Here is a 27,008-nt window from a genome sequence, read left to right on the forward strand (position 1 = left end):
TGGCCCCTATTTCCAGATTAGGAAAAAGAGTTCTTGGAGAGGTTAAAGGAGGTGTCCAAGTTCATACAGGGCACTTGAGATAGGATTAAAATCTTACCTCTGATGCCAGGTAAGAGGCAATAATGCAAAGACTTGAATTCTTTTTCATTTTCAATTCTCTGAATAACACACACATATACACACACTAAACTGACTGTATATACTCAATAGAAACTTCTGAAATGGCTGAAAGTTTCAAGAGTTTTTAAAGTCACCATATCCTTACCAATAAGTATGCAATAATGGAGAATAATCACAGAAACAACCTGAAAACTTATTTCTGTTTACGAGTGAATATGTCAAAACCAGCTTTTATATTTGACACTATCTTAAATAAAGCTCTGAGAGTACGCTGTGTTCTACTGAAACTCAAAAACAGTCTAAAACATTTTATTTTTCCTAGACTAAATTTATTGAGAGAACTTTGTACTTGAACATAATGGCCACTCTAATACTTTAAATAAATAGCATCTTATCAAGTACGCTGTGTATGCCATCTCTGGCTGTCATTCATTTGACTATCGCCAAGAAGTTAAATGCATTTTATAGTCAGAACTCTAGTAGATAACAAGGTTATCAACAACCCCATTAAAATCTGAACACTGAATATTTGAGAATTCCTCCTCAAAATGTTCACTTTCACTTTTTGTAACATTTTTCAAAGTATTACAGATATCTCTATATTCTTCAAGCTTCACACCAAATTGCTGAAGGTTGTAATACATTTCAAATAATAACATTTAAAATGAATATGCCCAGAGTGGCGAGGTTTCTTCATGACTTTCAATGCACTGATCTTAGGTATGATCTTTCCTCATTTTGGAACATTTTTACTTTTTTACAATAATACTCCCTGGCTGTTCAAAGATATTCCTTTTAATTATACCTCTGTACATTTAAGAAGAGGTCTCACTGGAGAAAAGGTAGGGAGGTGGGGAGACATTAAGAAGACAGCTTGGCTGTTTTGCTCTGGTAGGTTTTAATTCTGCTCCCCCATTGCATACTTCCAGCACATTCTCCCCAGCTGCCTCCCCTCCAGCTATTTCCCATCAAAAACTCCAGTGGCGGATACACAGTAATGCTCAGAGTGAAGGTTGTGAGAGGACCTGGGAAAAAGACCAATAAGATAATTTCAGTCCTTTTTTTTCCATATAGGATACGGAAAAAATTTGTAAGGTTTTGACCTTAAGTCTTACAAACTCATATCTATACTTGCAACTAAACAAAAAATAGAATTCGATAATAATAATAAAAAAAAGTTTGAAAATTCCAGTGGGGGAGAGAATTTAAGATGGTGAATTGAAGGACCATGGCAATAACACCATCATAATATTCCTCTTCCTTGCATCTAGGTCATGATAACCAGCTAGAGTGCATCAAAAAGTAATTCCTGTATATGCACTAAGATTTCTTGCTTGGTTCTTCAACATCCCGATTTTGTGACCCTGAATTTGACTCAACAAACATTTATTGCCTGAAAGGTACTGTACTAACAACTAAAGGGATACAATGATGAATAAGGTAATATTTCTGCCTCCAAGAATTTCTGTATCTGTATCTTTCTCCCTAACCAGATTATAAGGTTAGCTACGTATAAGATAGCTACGTATCATCTGTTTTGTTAAATATGAGGAAGTTCTGCTATAAAGCTCTGATGGAGAGTGAATTAAATGCATTCAATATGCAAGAACTGCATTATTATCTTGCATGAAATAGGATCAAAGATATGTCAATAGGAAGGTTTTAAATTGCTCACGGATAACATGGAGATCTTCAGAAAGAAATGTTTCTTTTAATGGGTAATGTGTTTGAGGTCAGAAACCTTAGATTAGAGAAAGCTAGCAGCAGTCTAACAGTGAAGGCTCCCACCTTTCTCTTCCTTCTGTCTGAAGAAAACAAAAAGAAACACACTCTTCTGTTGCTCTCCCTTCCTCTAAAGATTATCAATCAGAGAGATGAGGAGAAAGCCCTGACACTCAGGAGGGAACTGAGGTGAGAAACTTGTAAGACTTAAGGAGGAGCAACAGGTCCTGTGGGTCCTGAGGGAAAGAAAAAGAGGAAAGAGCATGAGGGAAGGCAAACATGAACACTCTGTAGGGAAAGGAGACAAAGGACCACAGCTTGGAAGGAGTAGGGAGATCAGCAACACGGAAGCATTCGCCTGGGATACACTGAGACCCAAGCAGTGAAGCTTTGCCTTGCCAGGTTTAAAAGATCAAGAAAGTTGGGCCAAGGGTACGACATCTGATTTCTTTTACTTGGAATCCCAAAGGTCATCCAGTGGTAAGATCTGTGGTTCTCAACTTCAGCAGGCACCAGAACCTCCTGGAAAGCTTGTTAAAACACAGATTGCCTGGCATCGCTCTTGGAGTTTCAGATTCAGTAGGTCTTGTTTAGGACCCAAGAATTCACCTAACAAGTTCCAGGGAAATGCCAATGATGCTGGTCTGGGGAATGCACTCTGAGAACTACTAGGGTCTATGAAAAATGAGTTTAAATACAAGGGTGACCTGTTGAAACTTCAGATTATTTCCTCCTTTATCTGACCCCTTGTATAAACTTCATTTTAGGAGAGAAAGGGGACTTTTTCTGTAGACTCTGAACACGTTTTACTTTTCTGTAATGACATTCCAGATACCATAGTGTGCATATTTGAACAATTCTGTGTGAATGAAAATATCTAGTATGTTATGGCCTCTGTACAACTGTTTAAGATCTGTGAGAATACTAATAACACAGAAGTTCGAAAACAAATAGGTCTGTGGCCTGCTAATTCCTAGCACCCCTTTGGGACCAAATCATTTAATGACACTGTCATTTAAAACAAAGTTCCAGGTAATACCTCTTTGGAATTAACCATGCTAATGATGTAGTACTTCGGAATAATTGTCCTGTGGTGACGGTCACATTAACTACTTTACCTGCATTATCTTGCCCACCAATAAATTCATTTTTAAGCAAATGGTCAACTGTGGAACAAAGAAGAATTGGCCACTGGAATATATAGGCCAAGAGCAGCCAGACTGGACCCAAACTGAACAGTCTGCAGAAGCCAAGAACAAGTGGAGATCCAGGAGTAATGGGCCATAAAAGGCCAGATACATACGTGAGATAAATGTCAGTGATGCTTTGTGAGACTTTCTTTAGGAGGAATATGGAGACACAGTCTCCTCTTAAGATCTTAAAATAAGGGATGATGGTGATAGAATTAGACAAATATCAGTAGGCTTTAATATGTACTTTAACAGTTGTCACAGACAACTGTTGTGATTTTATAAGAGTGGAGAAACACAGACACCTTGGTTTGAGTTTCATTAAAGTTGTCCTTTTAACTACTGAGACCCTAGCTCTCAAGTCTGTGAATCAGGAAGATCCAAGATCTCATAGGAAAAAAAAAAATCATTATAGTGTTGCTGGCTGCAAGGACTATGAAGGCTTGAGAGAGAAGAAAACTCTCTACAATGGATATTTAGCTAGCTCTGGTTGGCTGTGGCTGGAAATATGCTGCAGGATTTTTTTTTAAATTTTTTATTGTTCTGTTAATCACCATACATCATTAGTTCTGGATGTAGTGTTCCATGATTCATTGTTTGTGCATAACACCCAGTGCTCCACGCAGAACGTGCCCTCTTTAATACCCATCACCAGGCTAACCCATCCCCCCACCCCCCTCCCCTCTAGAACCCTCAGTTTGTTTTTCAGAGTCCATCACCTCTCATGGTTGGTCTCCCCCTCCGATTTACCCCCCTTGCTGCAGGATTCTAATGACAGCATAAAAATTTTCCACTGGCAATTCTACCTGCTAACTGTATAACAGGGGTTTTCCTAAAGCCTGGTCTTTAGCCCTGATATATATCTACACATCCCTATATCATACACACACACACACACACACACACACACACACACACCTCATGCTGATATATATTCAGCAGCTGAAACTGATAAATGGTCTCCTTGGTATTACTGTTCTTTATACATACATTGTACATTTCCTCTCAATATAATTCAGATTCAGAAATTGAAAGCCATCAGAATAATAGTTTTAATATATAATAATAAATAACCAGGCCAATACTAAATTATCACATAATTAAGGTCTATAGAATCTTAAATTCCAGGCCTAATTCTTCTTGTCTTCTAACTACATTTACTTAAAACAGCCTTTCCATGGTCATTTGTTATATTCACGCACCAAAGTACCATCACACCTCCATACTCTCATTCTCCTCCTGCCCCTTAAACTCTCTTTCATTCTCAAGAAGGTCTGCCATAAACAATGGGAGTCAGGCAAGGCAGGATCTCATGAGGTAGTGGGGATGAAGATGTTAGGAAATGGGCAATAGGAGGGTGAAAGGGACTGTAGAGGCTGCCCAGCTGGGAGGCAAGCTGAAGGAGAAGGAAAGAAAACAATATGAAAGATATACTTTGAAAAGATTTGTAATGTTGGGTGCTAAGGAATGAGTCCAAGATCTTGATGTCTATATGTATCTCTGTTTCCTTTGACATAGAAGAAAGATGTGTTAGGGCAGCCAACTAATGCATTAGTAGTGATATTTGATGCTCAGATTTGGACAATGTTTCCTTGTTGGACAGGTGTAGAGAGGAGGGTTGGGCTTAGTGATATCTTGAATATTTCTACAGTTTTAACATCCTGGGTTTGCTGGCCACTATGAAAATGTGTGTATATAAAATGCCTCAGGGATATTTTACAGGTTTATTTTTCTGAAATAAAAAAAATCTGGCATTACAAACACTGATTAGGCCTTTTCATTTAGTGCTTGCAGCTATATGGCCACTTATTTATGGCCCCTAAGTAATGAACTCTAGTTTCTAAAACTATTCATCTGTCCAGGCTCTGAGTACGTACAAACTCTGTTGAGAAATAAAGAGGTAAAATCTGTCAGTTTGCATTACTCTGGTTTTGTCCAATTGTAAAAGACTTTTGAATACATCTAAACTACTCAGATTAACAAGCTGCTGCAGAAGCCACACTGCTCTATGTCACTTGGTTTACCTGTTGACACATGTTAGTAAATAAATGAAAAGGTCACCAATCAGTTGGTTTCAAACTTTGGATTTGGAGGAGGATAAATTCTACCAAACTGCTCAAGAAAGAAAACTTGCTATGTCAAAACTGCATTTATCTGTGCATTGCATTCCACATAAAAGTAAAAAAAAAAAAACACAAAAAAAACCAACAAACCCAAACCACCCACCCACACACACAGACACACACAACAAATACATGACACATTGTCAAGTGAGTGGACATCCTTTCTGAGACCTTTTAGGGAACAGGTGTTGAACACTCGTAATGAGATTTCTATGCATCTTCAGAGGAAGGAGACAAGATTCCAGCAAGAGCTGTTCAGAGTGTTATAGATCACAGCTGAGGGAATACGTCCCAGTAAGGGGCATGCCAAAGGAGACATTACATAAATGCTTTGTTTTTTCAGGAGGTGCTTATGTTCTCACTGAAAATTCCTACAGAAGACAAATATTCATCAAAGAGAAGCTTTTGGAAGAATATATTTTCCAGATCCTGGGGAATATGGGATATATTCAATTAAGTAACTCCTGATGCACTCTTTTGTGTGGTTACCTTATCTTATTTTTATGAACCTTTTTCCTCTTGCAACTGTGAATCAATATGATTCATGGAGCTTTCAAGGCATCAGTTCAGAGGGGGCTAAGTATTTTTGTCCAAGTGTAGATGGTTAGCTGACAATTCTATGTAGAAAATGAAGTAACTAAAATGGCACATGTCATGTTTTATAAGAAAGTTAAAGCAATTTTGCTTCAACTCAAACAGATACCAGATAAGCTTTGAAAAATCATCAAGGAAGTGAAAAGGTAAAAACATGAGTTGGGGATAGTTACAATAAAGAGAAATACTAAATCCACGGTGGTTGACACTGACTTCATTACAGTGAAGTTTCTGATGGCTCTGGAGACCATGTTTCTATCAGAGAATGATTCAGTTTTTTTTTTTTTCCCCACTAAATAAGTCCTTCTTTTAAAAAAGTTTTTTAGGGAGAGGGCATGTGTGCACGTGCGTGCAGTGGGGAAGGGCAGAGATAGAGGGAGTCAGTCTCAAGCCTCCCAACTCAGTGCTGCACCCCCTCCCTGCAGGGCTCCATCCCAGGCCCCTGATATCACAACCTAAGCCAAAACCTAAAGTCGGGCCCTTATCCCACTGCACCACCCAGTCCTTCCTTCTAACATCTCTGAAACAGCCCATCCTTTCCCCACTAACTTATGTTCCCACTTTATTATGGATGAAGCATAGGGGGCTCCTATCTGTACATGAGTCTACATTCTTCTTCACAGGATGTGGTGATGATTTTGTAATCTTAGTGTCAGGCAAGGCAAGTCTTCATACACCTTTTTTCCCTTAGGTTGACTTATTTAATAGCCTTTATTCTTCCATTTCAATTTATCATGTTCTTTTATTTTTATTTTTTTAAAGATTTTATTTATTTATTTGAGAGAGAGAGAATGAGAGAGAGAGAGCACGAGAGGGAGGAGGGTCAGAGGGAGAAGCAGACTCCCTGCTGAGCAGGGAGCCCGATGTGGGACTCGATCCCGAGACTCCAGGATCATGACCTGAGCCGAAGGCAGTCACTTAACCAACTGAGCCACCCAGGTGCCCTATCATGTTCTTTTAAAAAAAACTCTGGAATTCTGATGGGACACTGCAGTGAATGTATAGATTAATTTTGGGGAAAGTTTATATATTATACTATCAAGTCATCCCTCTTAGAGCATGGACCATCCTATACTGATTTTTTTTTTTTTAAAGATTTGAGAGAGAGAGAGTGCGAGAGTGTGAGAGCATGTGTGAGCAGGGGCGGGGCGTGGGGGACAGGGGCGAAGGAGAGAGAGTCTTAAGCAGAGTCCACACTGAACACAGAGCCCTGACCCCGGGCTCGATCTCATGACCCTGAGATCAGGACCTGAGCTGAAACCAAGAGTCAGTTGCTTAACCTACTAGACCACACAGGCGCCCCTGTCTTATATCTACTTATATTACTCTCTATAACCTTTCCTCTAGGAAATTTTACATGCTTTTGGCAAAGTCAATTCCTGGATGCCTTATAGTTTGGTTACTGTAAAAGATACTTTTGTTTATATTTTTTTAGCTAGTTGATCTATGGTGTGGAACAGTGGTTCTCTGAGTGTGCTCCATGGACCACTAGGGATCCGTGAGGTCAAAATTATTTTCATAATACTGAAATGTTTTTTGCCTTTTTGACTCTGTTGATGTTTACAGTGATGGTACAAAAGCAATGGCAGGTAAAAAGGCTGTTACCGCAGCGCATTATCAAGGCCATGGTGCTAAATTCTACTCCTCCCTGGGTTCTTTACCCCCACGCATACCAGAAAAAAAGCCAGTTTTACATACAAAAGTCCTTGATAAAACAGTAAAACAAACTTTATTGAATCCCTGCCCTTCCTGAGCACACATTTTTAAATATCTGTGACAAAATGAAAACTTTGCATAAAGCACATCTGCATACTGAAGTGGAATGATTGTCTAAAGGAGAAGTATGTGATTGTTTGAGTCTGGGAGGGGCACTGTTATTTTCAGAGAACCATTTAGTTGAAAAGACTACTGATGGACAAAGTCTGCTTATTTAGACTTGGGGACATTTGGCAGGCATTTTCTGAAAAAAATGAAATCAACCTGTCACTTAAAAAAAACAGTATTTGTTGCTAATTATAAAGTTAAAGCTTTCAAGGAAAACCAGAATATTAGAAAACTTGTATCTGTCATGAACTTGACAGCCTCCCAAGACTTTGAGACTTTTCTGATGAGGCAGGTGATATTAATAAGGGTGACTTTTTGACATATTTGTTAACACTAAAAAGATCTTAACTCCGTGGACCAATATTTTCCAAATGATTGGTACATTGTGTTAAAAAAAATCATGCATGGCAAAAGATCTATTCAAAATACATGATGAACCAATTGGTTTAATAGTATAAAAAGTTCATTGATATGCTTTCAGATTCTACATTGCAATTAAACTGTAAGAAATTATCACTTGCCAAGCTTTGGTATAATATCACAGAGGAAAACCCATAATTACCTAAAAACATCTATTAAAATACTCCTCCTTTTTCCAACTACATATCAGCATGAGGCCAGATTTCTTAAAAATATATATCAACCAAGATAACATATTGCAAAAGGCTCAATGCAAGAAGCACCTATGAGAATCCGGCTGTCTTTTATTAGGACAGCAATTAAAGAGGTGTGCAAAAATTTTTTTTTTTTTCAAAAGCTATTTATGTTGACAGGTGATGAGTTCCCTATTGTTAATTGTAAATATTAATATTTTATAAGTTTCTCAGTTTTACTTCTAATATGGTAAATATTGGTAGAAATAATCCATCTAAACCAAAGCTCTTCGGGATCTCAATCTTTAGAGTGTACTAGTTTGTGAGACTAAACATTTGAGAACCACTAGTGTAGAGAAAGGGTATTGATTTTAGCAAGTTGACTTTACATCTGGCAAACTTACTGAACTCTTTTAGCTAAAAGGTTCTATGTAGATCCTGTTGGATTTTCTAGAGAGATGATCATTTCATCTATAATGATTTTTTTTTCTTCCCTCTGCAATGGTAGTTTTATCTCCTCTTTCCATTCTTTGGATTTACTTTTTTCATTTCTTTAATGTCGTCCAAGACTCTCAGTGTTATGACAATGATACTGTAAGTACTTGTCACTAATCCTAGTGGGAATGCCTCTAAACTTTCTTCATTATGTAAAATATTTGCTGTAGGTTTTTTCTATATGGGTTTTATAAAGTTAAGGAATTCTAGGATGCTAACAGTATAATTTTTGATCATGTTAGCACTGAACTGTTTCACATACTTTTTTAAAAAAACATCTCTTGAGATATGAGTTTTGCTTTTAGCTTGTTAGTTTCCTGATGCTGAACTCCTTTTATATTCTTGGTATAAACCCCATGGATTATTTTCCCAATACACTGTTGGATTTTTGTGATCTTATACTTAGAGATTTTGCATATATTCTCAGTGAAATGGGCCTATAATGATGTTCTTTTGTTCTACTGCCTTTATCAGGTTTGGGAATTAAGATTATATTTGCTTCATGAAATGAAGTGGACAGCTTTCACTCATTTTCCATTTCACTGAACTTATTTTGTACAGGATTTGTTCCTAAAAAATTTGGTAGAACTCACCTCCAAAACCAATCCAGGCTTAGGGATTTGGGAATGGGAGGGTCTGACACTATTTCAATTTCTTTAAAACTGTCTGGCCTGAGTTTCATTTCTTGTGTTGATCGCACCAACACAGTTTTTCAAGAAATGTATCAGTTTCATCTAGATTTTCAACTTTTGTCTTTGTTCATAATACTCTTCCATTATTTTCTATATCTCTTGTATCTCTTGTTATTTTCCTCTCATACTATATTTATCTGCATTTTTTCCCTTACTCTAATGAAAGTCTATCTTACTGTTTCTATTCTCCACATCACTTAACTTTCCTTTTACATTGTCTACATCTTTTGCCTTTCCTACTGCTTCGCTTTGATCTCCCCGATGACTAATAAGTTCTTCAGCTGTATTCATCCTGTATCCAGTGTTTCTTAAAACCATATTATTTTCATACCTAATATTTCCATTTGGTTTTTCATGACTTCTTGTTCTTGCATATTTTTAGAATTTTCCTACATGTCCTTGAGTGTATGCATTATGCTTAATTTCAATTTTTGCTAAGAATAATAAGTTCTAGATGATAGATATCATTTGTCTTTTATAAGGGCTGTACTCCTCAGGAGTCTATTTTTTTTTTTTTTTTAAGATTTTATTTATCCATTTCACAGAGAGAGACACAGAGAGAGAGGGAACACAAGCAGGGGGAGTGGGAGAAGGAGAAGCAGGCCTCTCACTGAGCAAGGAGCCCGATGCGGGGCTCGATCCCAGGACTCTGGGATCATGACCTGAGCCAAAGGCAGATGCTTAACAACTGAGCCACCCAGGCACCCCTGGAGTCTAATTATTTTGATCTGAGAGCTCATAGTCATTTGGAGAAACTCAGGATGAGATGGTGCGCAGGTGCTTGCCTGTGTTCTTTGAGGACAGAGAAACTTCAGCTTTGGAGCACAGGATCCCAGAATACAGAACCAATGTGGGTAATTCCCTTTTGCTATTAATCCATTAGGCAACGCCTAAGGATAGGGATTCATTCTTAATCTGTGAGATTCAAAGCTGCAGCACTTGACCAAAAGTCTCCTGAGGTTGTAATTCACGAGGCCAGAGGCTGGGATGCAGAGGAGTGAAGGTGTGACTGCCTGAGAGTGGCTCAGGCCATTTCAGTGTCCATGCCTTGGCAGCAGAGCCGGGCCCAGTCTTGACAATGCCACAGATACCAGCCACTGCTATCAATTCCAAAGGCAAAAGGAAAGGAACGGATTGTCTCAAGGCAATGCCCCATTCACTCTCCCTCTGCTCAGCTATACTCCCAGCTAGCGTACCTCCCCATGAGACAGACTGGTGAGACTGGAAACCAAACTTCTTTGGGGAGACAAGTGCAGTGAAGGTGAGTGAAATAAAATTGAGTATATGCCGCTCTTTGGATGGCAGATGGAAGGCAGTGGAGAGGTCAGGGTAAGGCAGCTTTATTTAGGGAGACACCATGGTTATAGATGGAAAGGAAATACGTAGAAAGAGGGAGGAACAGGAGAAAGAGATATATGATAGAGTAAATTCCATCCAGAAATAAGTAGGTGCAATTGAGATCAATATCACAGGTGGATGAGTCAACCTTGAAGAGGAAGATACCTCATTCCTTGATGCTGGAGAACAGGAGACATGGGTAGGTGGGGAAGCTGATAAGTTTGTAGGTACAGAGCTAGAGAGCTGGGGCTTACTCTGCTTCGAAGGTGGAAAGGAAGGGACTGCTCTTGAATATCTAAATTTATTTAAGATCAAGATCTTAAGAACTTAAGATCAAGTTCCTGTGATAGACTGATTTGGAAAGAGAACATCAATCAAGATTGAATCCAGTTTCATTTTGAATATGGGATTAGCTGCGACCATCCTTGATGGAGACTGTCCTCATCTATTATAACTCACACTACAAAAATAAAGAAGGAAAAGGTGGATGGCTCATGACCAAGACTGTGAGTCAAGGAAAGGTACCACTACTTAAGGTCACAGAAGACCTTGGCATAAGCATGACAAATCATCCAGTGCGGGCAACATTAACGCCAACGTAAGGTACGAGAAGCCCAAACCAGAGGCGGCAGGAAAGTGCTGTCAGTAGTTGTTTTTAATCGAGTGACAGATACTAATGCCTCCTCACAATTAAACTCAGATAAAGCAGGAAGGATGTTAATGAAATGCAGACTCAGAACCAATTTTAGAGGAGAGGGCGCTAAGTGTCCTTAAATGTCTCCATGGTTTGTCAGGAGTTGACAGAACCCTCCAAGTCCTTTGGTCACTAAAGCTGTGGGTAGTGAGTGCAGTGGCCCTGAGAGTGTTTCCGGCATTACCATCATGCTGCCACTGGTATACCGGGTGCTCCTATGGCCTCATGTGACTTTTCACGTAGTTCGTTACCTGAGTGTGCAGAGAGCTAATGTTCAACTGTGCAACACACTCCTCACGTCTGAAGTCTGCCTTGAGCTACCGGAAGGTATACAGACAGCTCTAAAGCCCTGTCAGTTGGAGGCCAATGTCTTCATTTGCCTCTTCTAGTCAATAATCCCTGCAACTACTGCTTATTATGTCCCCAAAACATCTCTTGATTCATAGGAATTAATCTGTCAACATTGTCATGAGCTAACTAATTGGTGTGAACACAAATTATACAGTGCGGGGTTATTATCTTGTGTGGCTGGTGAGGTGGTGGGAAAAGAGCCGAAGCAAATAAACATACTACAAATCCTCATTCATTCCAGATCAGCTGTGGAAATGGCCAAATTCATATCACTTACATAGTACTTAAAAGAGAATATGGTCCTAATGCCTTCTGGTGTATACATTACATAGACTAAGGCTACTGATGTAGCAAGGAAGTGGTGTTAAAGACATTTAACTCAATATATCGATGAGAAAAAGACAGTTTAAAATTAACATTTCAATTGCATATTAGATGATGGAATAAAAGTAATTTATGGCTATCAGAAAAAATTTATCTTCTTAGGTGATTTAAAGCATCCATTGATCATCTGAAAAATATCCAGTTTTTCTTTTTATATAGGACAAAAATAAATTTTAATTTGATCCTATCCAGATGATGTAGCTCAACCAGCGTTTTTACTCTACATACACATATTTTTATAAACTAAAAGCTCTTTCTAGATTTTGGATTTTCTCAAAAATTTCAAAGATGACAATAAGTCATTCTCTCTTACAGCCAGAAATTACATTTATCAATTTGTCTCTAAATCATCTGTGACTCAGAAGCAGAAATGGTCACAGAGGTTTAAGTTTCATGCCAAAGTCCCACTGTCCAAGCCATGTCCAAAAAGGCTACAAAGAAATTCTTTGATTCCTCAACTTGCTTTCTAGTTTTCAAGCTGAGAATTGTTTCTTCCAATATGCAAATTACCTCCATCAGAATATCATCAATTCTAATGGGAGCACAAAATTTCAGGTCTATTATTTAGACGTTAGTAACGTGAATTCATTGTAACATATAATACTCAAAAAATGTTTAAATCAAATTTTTAAAACACATACAACTTTTATGAAAGAAAATGGTTATTCTAGAAATATTAGTAAAAAATTATTCACTAACAAAAAAATATCCTCATCAACTGTGCAGTTTTTATCTACTTACTTCTATACAACAGATTTTATTTATTTATTATTTATCACTACACTTTGACAATGGAATGTTAAATTAAAATGCCACCCAGATGGCAAATACATCCTAATGATATAAGGACTGCCAAAGTGCAACTTCTCTCCAAGAAAGCAAGCAGTGTGGCCCTCTGGGAAAGCATCTCTACCTGTTCAATGGAGACTTTGAAAATGAGAGCACTTGGGGGTTAGACCTGGAAACCTGGCAACCAAAGGGCCCAGGCAGATCCTCAGTGCACAAAGACTTTGCCTGTTCACTCCATGCTACCTTTGGTTTAGGGCACCTCCATGTTTTGAGATTAAAAATAAGTCTAGCTCCCAAATGTAGGCAAAAGATCTCAGGTCAAGGCAAGCTCTAAGGAGCTGTCTCTCTTTTATCTTAAGTCCTCATACAGTGCATAGTTTTCAGGAGAAAGCAGGGACTGTTACTAGATGCATTATTGCTGTTCTTGTCTATAAGAAATTCCTTGAATGAAGGAATTGATTCTCCTTTAAAAGGAGCTAGTTTGCATCAACAAGGTATACCATTAAAAAAAAAAGACACACAATTAGGAAAAGAAGTTTCAGTACCTTTTTGAACCCTAGATTATAAATACTGTAAAAAGAATCTTACCATTACATTAAGCAGTCATGATAAAATTAAATCAAGGAAGAAAACTGATTTTGCAGCCGTGTAAATCTCAAACATTTCTTAAAATTAAAAAAAAATGCTTTCTAGAAACCTTAAATTCTCAAAATGAACTATCTGTTCTCATGAAACAAATGCAAAGAATTCCCAAGAAGGAAAGAAGTCATTGAGAGAGAGAGGGCATTTGTTCTATTTCATTTATTACAAAGCCAAAAAATCCCTTTATTCTGCAAATTTGTGTTGCAGATGGAGAATGTGAAGAATTCCCAAGGATGGAAGAGAGAACTAGGGGTCCAACTGAGCATATGCTGAATTATAGAAACAACTGAAACAGGTTAGACTGCTAAATATTGTTAATGCAGTTGTTCTCTATAACCTCTGGCTTCTGTGATCCAGAGTTAGTCCCCACCCCCCCACCCCCCCCCACCCCCCCCCCCCCCCCCCGCTCCCTGCGCATGACAAGAGCATGAAATTCTGGTTTAATTTTTCCAATCTTGTTATTTTTAAGTGGTTAGTTTTTGCTTTTATATTGTTAATTATTCAGTGATTGATTTGGATGACCTTTTGCAAGCCAGTTTGTCAGTTTACAGGTGTTCTCTCTGCTATAAATAGCCTCTCTGCCATAAACTCATTCATTTATTCAATAAATATTTATTGAGTACCAAATATGTGCCAGGCACGTCTTTCAGCACTGGAGATAGAGCAGTTATTGAAATGCAGAAGTCTTGCCCTAGTGGAGCAAACCTTCTAGGACAATAGTAGTATGAACGAACTATACCGTGTACCGTAGGGAAGGGAAGGAGATGATGTGGGTTGGGGGAGGGGAGAGGTTACAAATTTTAATCACTTTCAACACCTGACAGTGTGAGATGTGTGTCTGTGGGGGAAAAAACAAAAAGATTCAGATTCCGGAGTCCAACTCTTAGCCTTATGATAGGATCTGTGCTGTCCAATTAATTCAGCAGCCACTAGCCACAGGTAAACAAGTATTTGAAATGGGGCTATAAAAAGTGCTAGTAGAGGGGCGCCTGGGTGGCTCAGTCGTTAAGCGTCTGCCTTCGGCTCAGGTCATGATCCCAGGGTCCTGGGATCGAGCCCCACATCGGGCTCCCTGCTCTGCAGGAAGCCTACTTCTCCCTCTCCCTCTGCCTCTCCCCCTGCTTGTGTTCCCTCTCTCGCTGTGTCGCTATCAAATAAATAAAATCTTTAAAAAAAAAAAAAGTGCTAGTAGAGTAAAATACACATCCAACTTCAAAGACTATGTATGAAAAACTAATGTAAAATATCTCAATAATTTTGTATATTGAATACATTTAAAAATAATATTTTGGATATATTAGGTTAAATGAACTATTATTAAAATTAATTTCACCTGTTTCCTTTTTACCTCTTTAATGTGACTACTAGAAAATTTTAAGGTACATCTATAGCTTTCATTGTAATTCCAAGGACCGTACTGTTTCAGACTTCCTTTCAAACGTCCACATATTTTAACCGAGTGTAAATTTAACTACCCAAGTTGCCGAGAAATGGGAGGCAGGAAGACGCAGTTAAATAAGACAGCAGCTCAACAGGAAGATAGTGTGTTGTAATCTCCCCCTTCCTAGCTGTTTCTGGCTAGTATGGCTAGTAGCCTCCCTGCTTCAGTTTCCTAGAAAATCAATAAAAAAAATATTTATTGGAAAGGGTGAATGGATACATGTAAAGTGCTTACAACAGTTCCTGGTAATAAATGTTTGCTCTTATTAAATATCTATACTTTTGGCAAAAATGACCCCTTGGCTCTTGCGACGTGCCCGAGGTGTTGAGGTCAGCACTCGGAATCAGCCCTGGGGGCAGGGCAACCCAGGAACATGGAGATACAGGGGTGCAAATCTCATGTCTGCTGAATTGAGTAACAAACAGCACACCCTTGTGCAGCTTACTGACTTTTTTCTGAAGTCTCGGTTACCTCTTCTGTAAAGTCTCTGTTTTGTAGAGTTGTTTAAGGAACTAATGAAGCAGAGTAAATAAAAAAGCCTGAGGGAATAGGCAGTCAATAGATGACAAAATCATGACAAATCTTGGGCAGAATTCAACTCTTCTCTAGATGACAAACTAACTGAGGAACAGGATCATAATGCCCAAGAGAATACTGCTTGGAAGTCTTATCAAGCATTTGAGCTCTTACACATGTAACTGACTCTCTCATTTTTAGTCACTTTTAAAGTACTTCCAAGAACATTTACTAGGTAACCCTGTTAACTTGCTACCAAATGCAACCAAAGAAATAGAACTATTATTTCTTCAAAACCCCTCTTGTTACTTCAGAAGATTCTTCAACTGAGATTAGCTTTCCCCTTCAATCCACTTAAATCACCTAGTCTACACTGATTTTTCCCTCTTTTCTATTTAATTCTATTATTAAAAATTTTTTGAAGACTTTTTAAAGATTTATTTATTTCACTGAGAGAGAAAGAATGAGCAAGCGAATGAGCACGGGGTCGGGGTGCAGAGGGAAAGAGGGCTTTCAGCAGACTGTGCACCGAGCATGGAGCCTAACACCTCTATTTTACAACCCTAAAATCATGACCCCAGCTGAAACCAAGAGTTGGACGCTTGACTGACTGCACCACCCAGGCACCCCCTTAAAGACTTTTATTTTTTTATTTTTAAGTAATCTCTACACCCAACATGGGGCTTGAACTCACAACCCCAAGATGAAGCATCCCATGCTCCACCGACTGAGCCAGCCAGGCGCCCCTGGGGGCATTTAATATTAAGAAAAGTGTTTCTCCTAGAGTTATCAGCCTGTACCATGGAGTAGTAGTATAAATGTCGAATATGTGGCTTCTGTCTGGAAGTGAAGTACATGGGAGTACTCTCCCATTCTCCCCTCTTTTTAATGGGAATGTGTGCAAATTTACATGGTGCCTTTGCCCCATCCTTCATGAAGGCGCACTGCGACCCCTTCACATTTCATAAGGGAAGGAGGCAGACTCTGTAGGATGGGGATCAGGACGCCTGATGCAAGTCCCAGCTGGCTGACTTCTTTATGTCAGTGGGAAACCCCTAACACCTCTGGACTTACTGTGGGTCAACTACATACGAACTATCTTCACAACAGAAACATTGTGAGGGATAAAATGCCATAAGAGATTTTGAAAAAGTTTGTCAAAGAGCATAGGACTGCTGCTATTACAATGGGCTGTCATAAGAGGTGATGGTAGTCTCTAAAGTGCACTTTAGTGATCATTGTAGGTGTGTTCTTTCCCCTTCTCCTGGCTCAGAACATTCTGTGCCTGATGCTTTCTGAGGTCAAATACTGAAACAGAATTGAAAAAGTTAGGAAAAATAGAAACAGAGCCCGTTACTCGAAGACTTTAGTTAAAAACAAGTCAAACTTGTCTATAATGCTGCATGCAGGGTTTGAATGAGAGAAGGGAACTGGGACTAGGCAGGTTCATCACTGGATGAACTAACTAGCTAACCTCTCATCTCTCTCCATAGCACTGAGAGCCTACTTTGTGTCAGCGGCGCAGGGCTGGGTGCTGGCACCCAACAGCGAACGCGTTCAGTCAGGACCCTGCCTGCAAGGGGCTAAAGAAGAGACAGGTAGGATAAACAGACAACAGCACATGCAATTAAAGTAATTACAGTGGTGATAAGTGGCATAAGAAAAAAGTAAGGAAACCTTTACAAATTCAGAGACCAGGAGAAGAACGCTTTCCTAGCAACTGCCTGAGGCTGGGATTTCAGAACCCCTGTTCATTCCTCTGATGAGCAACTTTCAGAGTTAAGAGCTGCTTACTTCCTATTTAATAGCATTTATGCTTTTTATTCTGTTATTTTTCAGGAGTGATAAAGGAAAGATGGTCCTCTTTTCTAGCTGTAAGAGCCCTCCAAATATTGGCAAGAGCTTCCAACTAAGATTAGTGTCCATGCTTAAAACATAATGTATAACATTAATACAACCTCAGGTTTTTTGCTTTGAATTTTATAAAAAACATCACTGAACTTTTACAGACATAAATGGCCTGTATTTTCCCTACAAAGCATTAACAATAGTTCCAACAAAATCAAAGTATTCTCAGTATCTTAACCAACGTGATCTAATAAGGAGCCCTGAAAAGCGGACAGCTCTTCATCAACATCAAACATCACGCACCACAATAGAAATAACGACACGTGCATGCACAAACATTCATTACCTGCTTCCTTTTCTGCTGGGCCTAAAATGTAAGAAGAGACAATTTAGGAGAGAAACAGATTCTACCCATGCTGCTCACATAATGCAGGAGGTCAACCAAGCAAGGAAAAGTAGCCACTTCCTATTTCTAACTTAAATTAGATTTTGTTCTTGGTCTGGTCCTGAGCATAAACAAAAAGTGCTTTCCTTTTTTAGATATAAGAATGGGGGGTTGGAAGAAAGGGAGATAATGAAATGCACAGAAGTTTTCTCATATACTAAGCATGTATTTTGTTTTGTTTTGTTTTGAAAATGGAGACTGCTCAGTAGTCCCACCCAATTAGATTTCTAGGATCCATTTTCTAGAATATTCTCACAGTCAACTTGAAATAAGAGACAGGTGACTCCAGAAGGGAAAGAAGTAGGAGAATTCCCTGCCCACTGTCCATTTAGTCCTATGGTAGGCTCTTCTCTAACAGACTTATTTTTTTGTGTGATCCAGAACAGCTATGTCTTCTGACCCCCAGTGTTAACACGCCTAGCTAATTAATAAAAGCTAGCTAATTAATAAAAGCTGTGACAAATAATTTTATTTGTACATGTTAAAATGGACTCTGACCAGAAAATAGAAATATTCTGCATATCTTTTCAGTATTCTTGGACAAGATAATGGTCAAAAATATTAATTAGAATAGACAGTTAAGAACAAAAGGATTCTCATAGGTTTTTTGGATAGATTTGAAACATCTGGATAAAACAATTTTATGTTTATTCAAGTTATGCACAAACTTTTTCCCCTTTATCAGATTTGAAAGGTTTTAATATGTCTATTTTTGTATCAATTCTTTCAACCCATGTTCACAACACATAATATTCCAAAACATAAAAATTGTTTGAATGGGTATTCAAGATGTGAAAACCAATCTGTTTATCTTCCACTTTCCCCAAATTATCTAATATTCATTGCTTTTGCTTTAACACAACATGATATCATAATTAATGATGTTAAACTGGTAACTAAGGAGGTTTCATGTTGTTACTCTCATGATATAATATTGGTTGCTATAGTGATGGGATGGCTTTTTTGTTAATCACTCAGGAGGTTGGTTATTGCATGCTTGTTGGAAAGCCTGATCAGATCTGGAGAGGAAAAAAGGATATAACACAGCCAATTATACTCAATCTTTTTCATCATCCCAATTTTGATAAAACTATCTTAATATCAATAATAAATTTATAATTAAGTACAATTTTATATTAAAGTTACTAAAATTTTTCTAATAGAGGATTTACTTTTATTTTTAGATATAAGTATTTAACATTGCAAACTTTTCCCCTAAGTTAATGCTACTTGTACTACACAAGCCAGTTGTATGATAATTAAAGCAAAATATTTGAGGCCCTTCCTATTTTTAATTATATCAAAGGACTGCTGAATAAAGCTGATTTTGTGACTTTGCTACGAATTTCAATCTAGTTATTTCTAAGCATCTTAAATTTCAGTATTCTTAATGAATGAAACCTGAAGGAAGAGGAAAAAATGTGCAGTCCTCTGTAATCTTTCAAGTGCATTAATATACGGCAAGCAATGAAAAGTTGCAGGGAATTCTATCAGTTTATTTTGGCCCTCACCATAATCAAGTTTCCTCCTTCTCTGCGAGACACTGTTGAATAGAAAATAAAATTATGTAACACTATACCGTTACTGATTGGGAAAGAAGACACTACCCATAGTTTAAACGTTAGACATACTTACGGTAATGTCAAAAAATACAACCCATGAAAACACCTTTTGGTTCCTTGAAAACTCAAAATAAGAACAAAGGACAACTTAAGCACGAATCCTGGGTCTTTCATTCAAGCAGAGTCCCAGGAGGCATATTAAAGCAATGAATAGGAAAAAGCTCTTCAGTTCACCAGCTGAGATTTTAATGAGACATTTCCCTTAGCCACGGTACAGGTTTGTTCAGGAAAGGAAAGAACTTCTCACAGAAAATTCAGTTAATAGGCATTGTTGGCTCTCACTGCCACTTGGACAATCGCTCAGTGCACTGACCTTCTATTTTGGCGTATTCTGTGAGTCTAGTGTAATTGATCAAGGCTGCTTTCTCGAGACATTTTCTGACCACTTTTTTCACATCTTCAGCTGGTATGGGAGTGGCGATATCTTTCATTAAAACCTGAAGAGGGGGAGAGAGAGAGATTGCATAAAACAGAGACTGCAATCAAATTACACAAAATGTCCTAGATCTATTATGAGGAAGGGGTCCTAGGTAACACTGGGGGAAAGTAAGGAGTCGGCACTTCACGACCGGGAATGTAATCCTCCAATCTTGGCTCCTCCTGTCCAAGCCTCATTTATGCACATCAAAACCTCCCATAGGCCAAACCACCGTTTCATGTGATGACTGTCACTTTTCCTCCAGGGGCCCACAACACCATCAGAGCAATTGTTTCAGATCAGGATTATAGTCCTTGGGACAAGTAATAAAGTTTGTCTTGCACATCCCTGATAGAAAAGCTTTAAATCTTTTGAGCAATATATATATATATATATATATATATATATATATGAAAACAGTAAAAAATTCTATGAAGAACAAGCACTGTTTTTGAGCTCTATAAAAATAAAGATCTCTAATTCCACAATTAAACTTTAATTACTTAATCTGTTGAGGGGGAGAAAATCTTTTAGTGAAATGAATGGAATATCAAATGTTAAAATACACGGAAACTTTCTGAAATTAAAAAACAACAGATTTTCTGTTGAGTTCCTAAATATATTTTTGTTTTGTTTTGTTTTTCCCTTAGAAGTATTACTATTGGCCAAGGGAAAATACAATTATATCCAGAATTCAAAACATAATGTATTTAAGCACTTTTATAATGACTCACTGATAATTTCCTTAAAACTTTCTCAGTGGTAAAATTGCTTACAGTCAGTTTTGATTATACCATTAGTTAACCTCTATCTTTTCGTATAGTTAATGCAGCTTTTCTGGCTTTACTTATATTCAAATTATAAAATAGAAGGCAAAATGTGAATATAGAGAAAACAAAAACAGTAAGTATTCTTACTATTCTATTAGTCTTTTACCTTAAAGGCTCATCAAAAGAATATGAAACCATCCATTCCATGCTTTATGATTTCATTCTCTTTCAATCAGCCTCAGCACAAAGGATTTTATAATCTCAAATTTACTCAACCATTTAAGCATTGGTGATCCTTCACAACATATTCTAATTTTTTAGGCAAACTTTCTTTTTCAAAACAGCAAATCTTATCACTTAAAAATTTCCTTCCCATCAAATTCAATTATTCTTCATAGTCTCATATTAAAAATCTTTAACACATTTATATATATTTGGTACTTTAATTAGAACTACACATTAGATTCTTTATAGGCAAAAAAATCCTTCTGCTGATAGTTAAAAAAAACAAGCATTAATGTACTATTATGTTTTTAAATGTACTGTTTTTAATGTGATTATTACTAAAGTTTAAATTTAAAATTAATTTTGTCCCATATGCATAACCATGAACTTTACCATTAGACCTTCCCATGGTGACACACATTCATTCATTCATTCACTCATTCATTAAGACAGAGAGAGAGCACATGCACAAGTGGGGGGGTGGGGGGCAAGGGAGAGAGGGCAGAGGGAGAGGGAGGGAGAGAATCTTAAGCAGGCTCCAAGACAGCATGGAGCCCAAAGTGGGGTGCAATCCCACAACCCTAAGATCATGCCCTGAGTCGAAATCAAGGGTCAGATGCTTAACCAAATGAGCCACCGAGGAGCCTGACACACTTTTAAATAATAGAAATAGCTGTTAAAATTAGAATGTATATGTCTGTTACAGAGGTGAGTCCAGGGTTGAAATCAGGTGATAGTTTATATTACCCAGGAGCTGGATATTTAATTTGGAGTGGGGGGAATTGTATCCTCTTTAATGGCAAAATACAGATTAAGGGCTGGCAAGAGCAAAAAGGGAGACACAGCTTGTTTCCTGTATCCCCTCCATTTCTTCCAAAGCATAGTAAGTATGACGAATTCACATGCAGATTTTGTTTTTTTAAGACGTCAATAAGTACAGAGACATGGAAATGAAGAATGGCCCTACCATTTCTCTCTCAGTTCAGCAAGAGACATGGTAAGTGACTTTAGGTGGAAAAAAGGTCACTGTTCATCCTGCCCCGTGTCTGTACATAAGGGCATCTATGCCATTAGGAACTCTTCCCTGCTGGGGGAGGAGGGGAGCTCTATCATGGAAACCAGCGCATGGAGAGGCTGTATCAGGTACTCAGGATGGGATGCCGTTCCAAAAGTAAAGCACTCCGCAAAGATTTTATCTTTTCTATGATACCTCAACGAATTGGATGAAATGAATACTTTGGAAAAGACTGGGTTACACACAGCTTTATTATAAAAATTCTAATAAAACAGGTAACTGCTATAATAATATTTCTATCATATGAAGTGCAGGAATCAAGGATAAAACAGGGACAGACATATGCAACCATTGTATACAGTCATCAGTTCTAGCCTCATCTTGCAGGTCCTTGAATCACTGAAAAATGCCTTTCCTTTTTGCTTTTAATAGAAGTGCTGATAAACAGTGTAATATATCTAGAATTCTTTGGCAGAAAAGTGGACAAGACCAAGTGCTTTGAAGTCAATAAACCAGAACCAGAATAATCATGATATTATATACTATATATGTGTATATATATATATTACCATGATATAGATGATCCTTAGAAAATCATTTTAATGCTGATAAGGAACAGGAATTGTCCACATCACTTAACTGTTAGGCTCCAACTAGCATATGAATAGTTTTATAAATAAATGAAAATGATACTTCCCTTTCAAACCTTGTCTGCTACAAAAACAGGAGTGGAGAATGTACTTTCATTAATAAATTATTTTAGCACGGCTAGGAAAGCCTTGTTTGCTATTTATTTTTTGAGGGAAAACGAATTTTCACAATTCATGAATTCATTTAAAGTAACACGAGTTGAAATGAAATTTGAGACTGATTTAGAATGAAAGGAAGGATACGTTTGGGCATGTTAAGTGATAAACCCTTATAGGTACGAGAAATGGGACAGGTAGATGCACAAATAAGTCGGGGGTAGGGGGAGGGTAATGAAAGACAACTGTGAAGTCTGAAAAACGGATGATTATACTTCACTGAAAAAAAAAAAGACTATTTCATGAGGGAAATTAAGAGGTGGGGAAAATGGGTACGCCAAGATGCCATCAACTCAGCCTCAGATGGCAGGGGTGGGCTTCCGAAAAGCTGTGGGGAGGAAGAAGTAGGAGGCAGGAAGAGTTAGATGTAGTTAGGAGCAGGTGAGAAAGTGATGAAATGTGACTGACAGCCTCAGAGAACACACTCGTTGTGAGGAATGGGCCTGTCTGCCTGGTTCAGTCACTAAAATACACAGCAACTGAGAGTGCAAATAGCATTTATAAAGTAGTGTTTGAACGTACCCTTTCAAGTAACGAAAGCGTAGCTTTTAGAGCACCTTCAGGTCGTCCAAAGGGAAAACAGTATCTTTAAAAACAAAAGGAGGAACAAAAAAGTCAAACATTTAATATCCAAGACTGCTCAATAATTCCCTCTTCTATTACTTGGCATTATTGAAGAACAGTGAAAGGCGGTTAAAATAGCATCAACCCATCTGGGAAAATCTTAACGGCAGAAGTTTACCTGGTTCCATGCTTTCAATTTCTTTTAACAGTAAGGGTATCAACTGTGATGAAAAGGTTCTAAAATTTTGATGATGTTCAGAAAGAACATAGTAAATTAAACAAAACAAAAACCTCCAAGATTCTACCAGTAAAGAGATAATTAAAATACATTTCCTAAAATCTTCTTAAGGTTTGCTGTTATTCAAGCCCCATGATAAACAAAATGATTTCCCCCATTTCCTCCTGTACTTATGTGTGGCTTGAGATGGAAGCACATCCCACAGACACAACTTCGAGTACAAAACAGGTTCCACCTGCCCCCCCCTTTCCTGACATCTGCCTGTCTATTATGCCAGTAGCTAACTCTACAACCTCCCCACACAAAACACAAACTTTCCAGAGCTCCGCAATTTGCCAGTGGGGAAGGTTATCCTCAGTTTTCTAGTGCCGTGCATTCCTAATATACACCAACAACCAGAAGGCAGGTCACCGCGGTGTTCCCCAATCAGGGTCAGAGGCTGGGCGAGGGAGTGGGCTCCTCAGAAGTTAGCTGACACATGGTGGTAACAGATTTATTGCTCTCTACACGGGGGTTCCTCTTCAGGTCACTTTCCACTTAAAGAGCAGAGAATGTCAGGGCCTCTTCATCCTGCTGGAGCTCCTGGTTTTCTTGAATCAGGTTCAGTAAATCACGTTCTCCCCAACCACCGCCCCCTGCCTCAAGATCAAGTGTTAAAGGCAGCTGAGCTGTCTGGATTAGAAATCTTCAAACCAGTGACTTGAAGTTTATAGATTTCCACGTCCTTTGCCATTATTCAGGGACTTGGTAAACACATCTTCTAAGGTGTAATCCACAATGAAATTATTTTTTTCACAAGACAATCTGAACAGGTTTCCCTAAAAACACACATTTAAATTCAACTTGTTTTATAGCAGCAAATTTTAAAGACTGATTAAAGATGGATTTCTCAGAAAGTAGTTATTAAATTCATATTAGGATTGGGTTTTAGTTTTATGAAACTTTTATTAGTGTCAGATAAATGCAAGAAACATCATAAATCTAGTTCAATTTTTCTTCAGAACAGTGTTTATTTCACTTACTGTTAAAAGTTTCCTTCAACTAACTCGTGCTTCAATGCATTCTCTTACTCCTCTGCTACCATGCACAAAAGCAACAACCAATTTGTTTTTTTTTTCCTGTGCAGTGTTGCTTTTTAGAGCATTAGCAAATTAGCAAAGTAGCTTTCATCATTTTGTATACCATAAACCTTAATCCACGTTTAAATAAAACACAAATTGGGTTCTTATAGTCCCCTCCCCCTGCTTAAATCTTTTCAGTGTATTTGCATAATCCACCCATTGTCTTTCCTATTGTTTATTTCCATTAACCTGTGGGTGACACATTTTATGAATGGAATGTTACTGATCCCCAGATTACATTTAGCATTTCAGGGCTCTGAGGTCCCACTGGGTATGTTCTGAATTAGCATTAGCTGCCCATGATGTGTAAATAATTCAACACATTTACAGAGTACAAGTAATCCTGAATCAATAAAGTACAGAAAATAACTACACAGAGGCTTAATTAATCTTTACAAAACGGGTTTTAAAAGAAAGGAATAGTTTTGTTCTGCCTTTCAGGATATTTTGGGTTTTTACCACTTTGACAGCTCTGTAGTAACAAAGCAAAGTGGAAAATACTCAATCATCAAATAAAATTCAACCAAGTTTAATATCTAATCTGAATAAATTAAAATCACCATGATTCCTACCTTAGTAAATTAATTACACAGATAGATGAGCCTGCATAGACATGTCCCACAATTAAACTGTTTTTCTTTACCATTTTAAAATACAGTATTTCTTTTTATCAAAATTATATATACACATAGTCTGAAAGGAAACTTCTTCTAAAGGCTTCTTATGAAAAACAGAAGTTTTTATGTCATTTGCACCCCACGCCCCAAGTAATTTCTCCAGAAAAAAACGTTTTTAACTTTTAGCTATTTCTTTCTGTATTTAAACTTTCTATTCCTAACCTACATGTTAATGTTTCAAATTCTTGATTTTTCACTTTTATATATTAGTCTACTAACTTCCCACCATGGAGGTACTTAGCTTTAAATAGATTTAGAGGTATAAATGACATACAACTGCACATATTTAAAATATATAATTTGATAAGTTTTCACATATGTATATACCTGTGAAACCATCACCACAATCAATTTAATATACATATTCATGACTGCCAAATGTTTCTTCCCCACCCCTTGGGCCCAGGCAACCACTGATTTACTTTGTATTTGAATTAGTTTGTATTTTCTATAATTTTATATAAGAGGAATCTTACAGTACATACTTCATTGCATCTGATTTCTCGCAGTATATTTTGATACTCATTCATGCTATCAACCGTTCATTCCTTTTTACTGCTCAGAAGTATTGCCATACACTGTTTATCTCCTCCTTGGCATGGCCATCTGGCTTGTTTTCATATTCAGCTATTATGAAGTAATGCTGTATGAACATTCACATGAAAGTCTTTGTGTGGACATGGGCTTTCAATTCTCTTGGAGAATACCTACCAGCGGGATGGCTGGGTATTATGTTAGGTGTCTGAATTTTTAAAAACCTGCAAACCATCTTACAAAGTGGGTTGTACTCCTATCAAGAGTATATGCAGAGTTCCAGTTTCATATCCATGCCAACACTTGTTGGGTGGTAATTATTTTTTTAATTTTAGTTATACAAATAATGTAGTAGTACTGCATTGTGTTTTAGTTTGTATTTCCCTAAAGAATAATGACATTGAGCATCTTTTCATATGGCTTTTTGCCATGTGTCTTTGGTGAAATATCAGAAACAATTTTTTATTGGGTTGTTTCATTTCTTACTAAGTTTTAAGAGTTACTTATATATTCTGGATAGAAAGAAGTATTTGGTGGGATATGTATTGTGCAAATACTTTTTCCCATTCTGAGATATACCTTTTTATTCCCTTATCAATGTCTTTGGAAGATCAAAAGTTCTTAATGTTGATGAAGTTCAAGGTAACATTGTTCCATTTATGAATCATGATTTTGGTGTTTTGAAGAATCTTTGTTTCATACAAGAACAAAGAGATTTTCTGTTTTCTAGGTCTACCCATTTTGAGTTAACTTTTTAATCAGGTATGAGGTATGGGTCCAGGTCAATCTTTTGCATGTGGCTATCTAATAGTTCTAGCACCATTTATTGAAAAAAGTGTACTTTGCAAATTATCTTTGTATATCTTTGAAAATCAATTGACCACATGTGTATGAGTGGATTTCTGAACTGTGCACACCACACAACCTTGATTACTGATTTTTGAGCAGACATCCTTGCCTTGCTTTTGATCTCAGGTGAAAAACATTCAATCTTTCACTGTTAAGTATGAAGTTGTAGGTTTTCCATAGGCGCCCTTAAGAGGTTGAACATATGACATTTGGTAAGAATTCTTTTAATATTATTGTTTACTAATTCTATCTTCTGTGTCACTTCCACTTTTGGCTGTTTTCATTCTCCTCATTGGTCATATTTTACCATTTCTTTGTATGCCTAGAAATTTTTGACTGGATGCTAGACATTATTATTTTACATTATT

General features: G+C 37.6%; 1 protein-coding gene across 1 annotated transcript in view; it reads right to left on the bottom strand.

Moving 5' to 3' along the window:
* CADPS2 (calcium dependent secretion activator 2) overlaps positions 1–27,008 on the bottom strand; it is a 509,442-nt gene that overhangs the window by 91,418 nt on the left and 391,016 nt on the right. The window contains 3 exon segments of the mRNA XM_027573409.2: positions 17,703–17,723; positions 19,737–19,860; positions 23,180–23,243. Coding sequence (XP_027429210.1) covers positions 17,703–17,723; positions 19,737–19,860; positions 23,180–23,243 — 209 coding nt within the window.

The sequence above is a fragment of the Zalophus californianus genome, chromosome 12 (genome assembly GCF_009762305.2).
Source record: "Zalophus californianus isolate mZalCal1 chromosome 12, mZalCal1.pri.v2, whole genome shotgun sequence".
In the NCBI taxonomy this organism is placed as follows: domain Eukaryota; kingdom Metazoa; phylum Chordata; class Mammalia; order Carnivora; family Otariidae; genus Zalophus; species Zalophus californianus.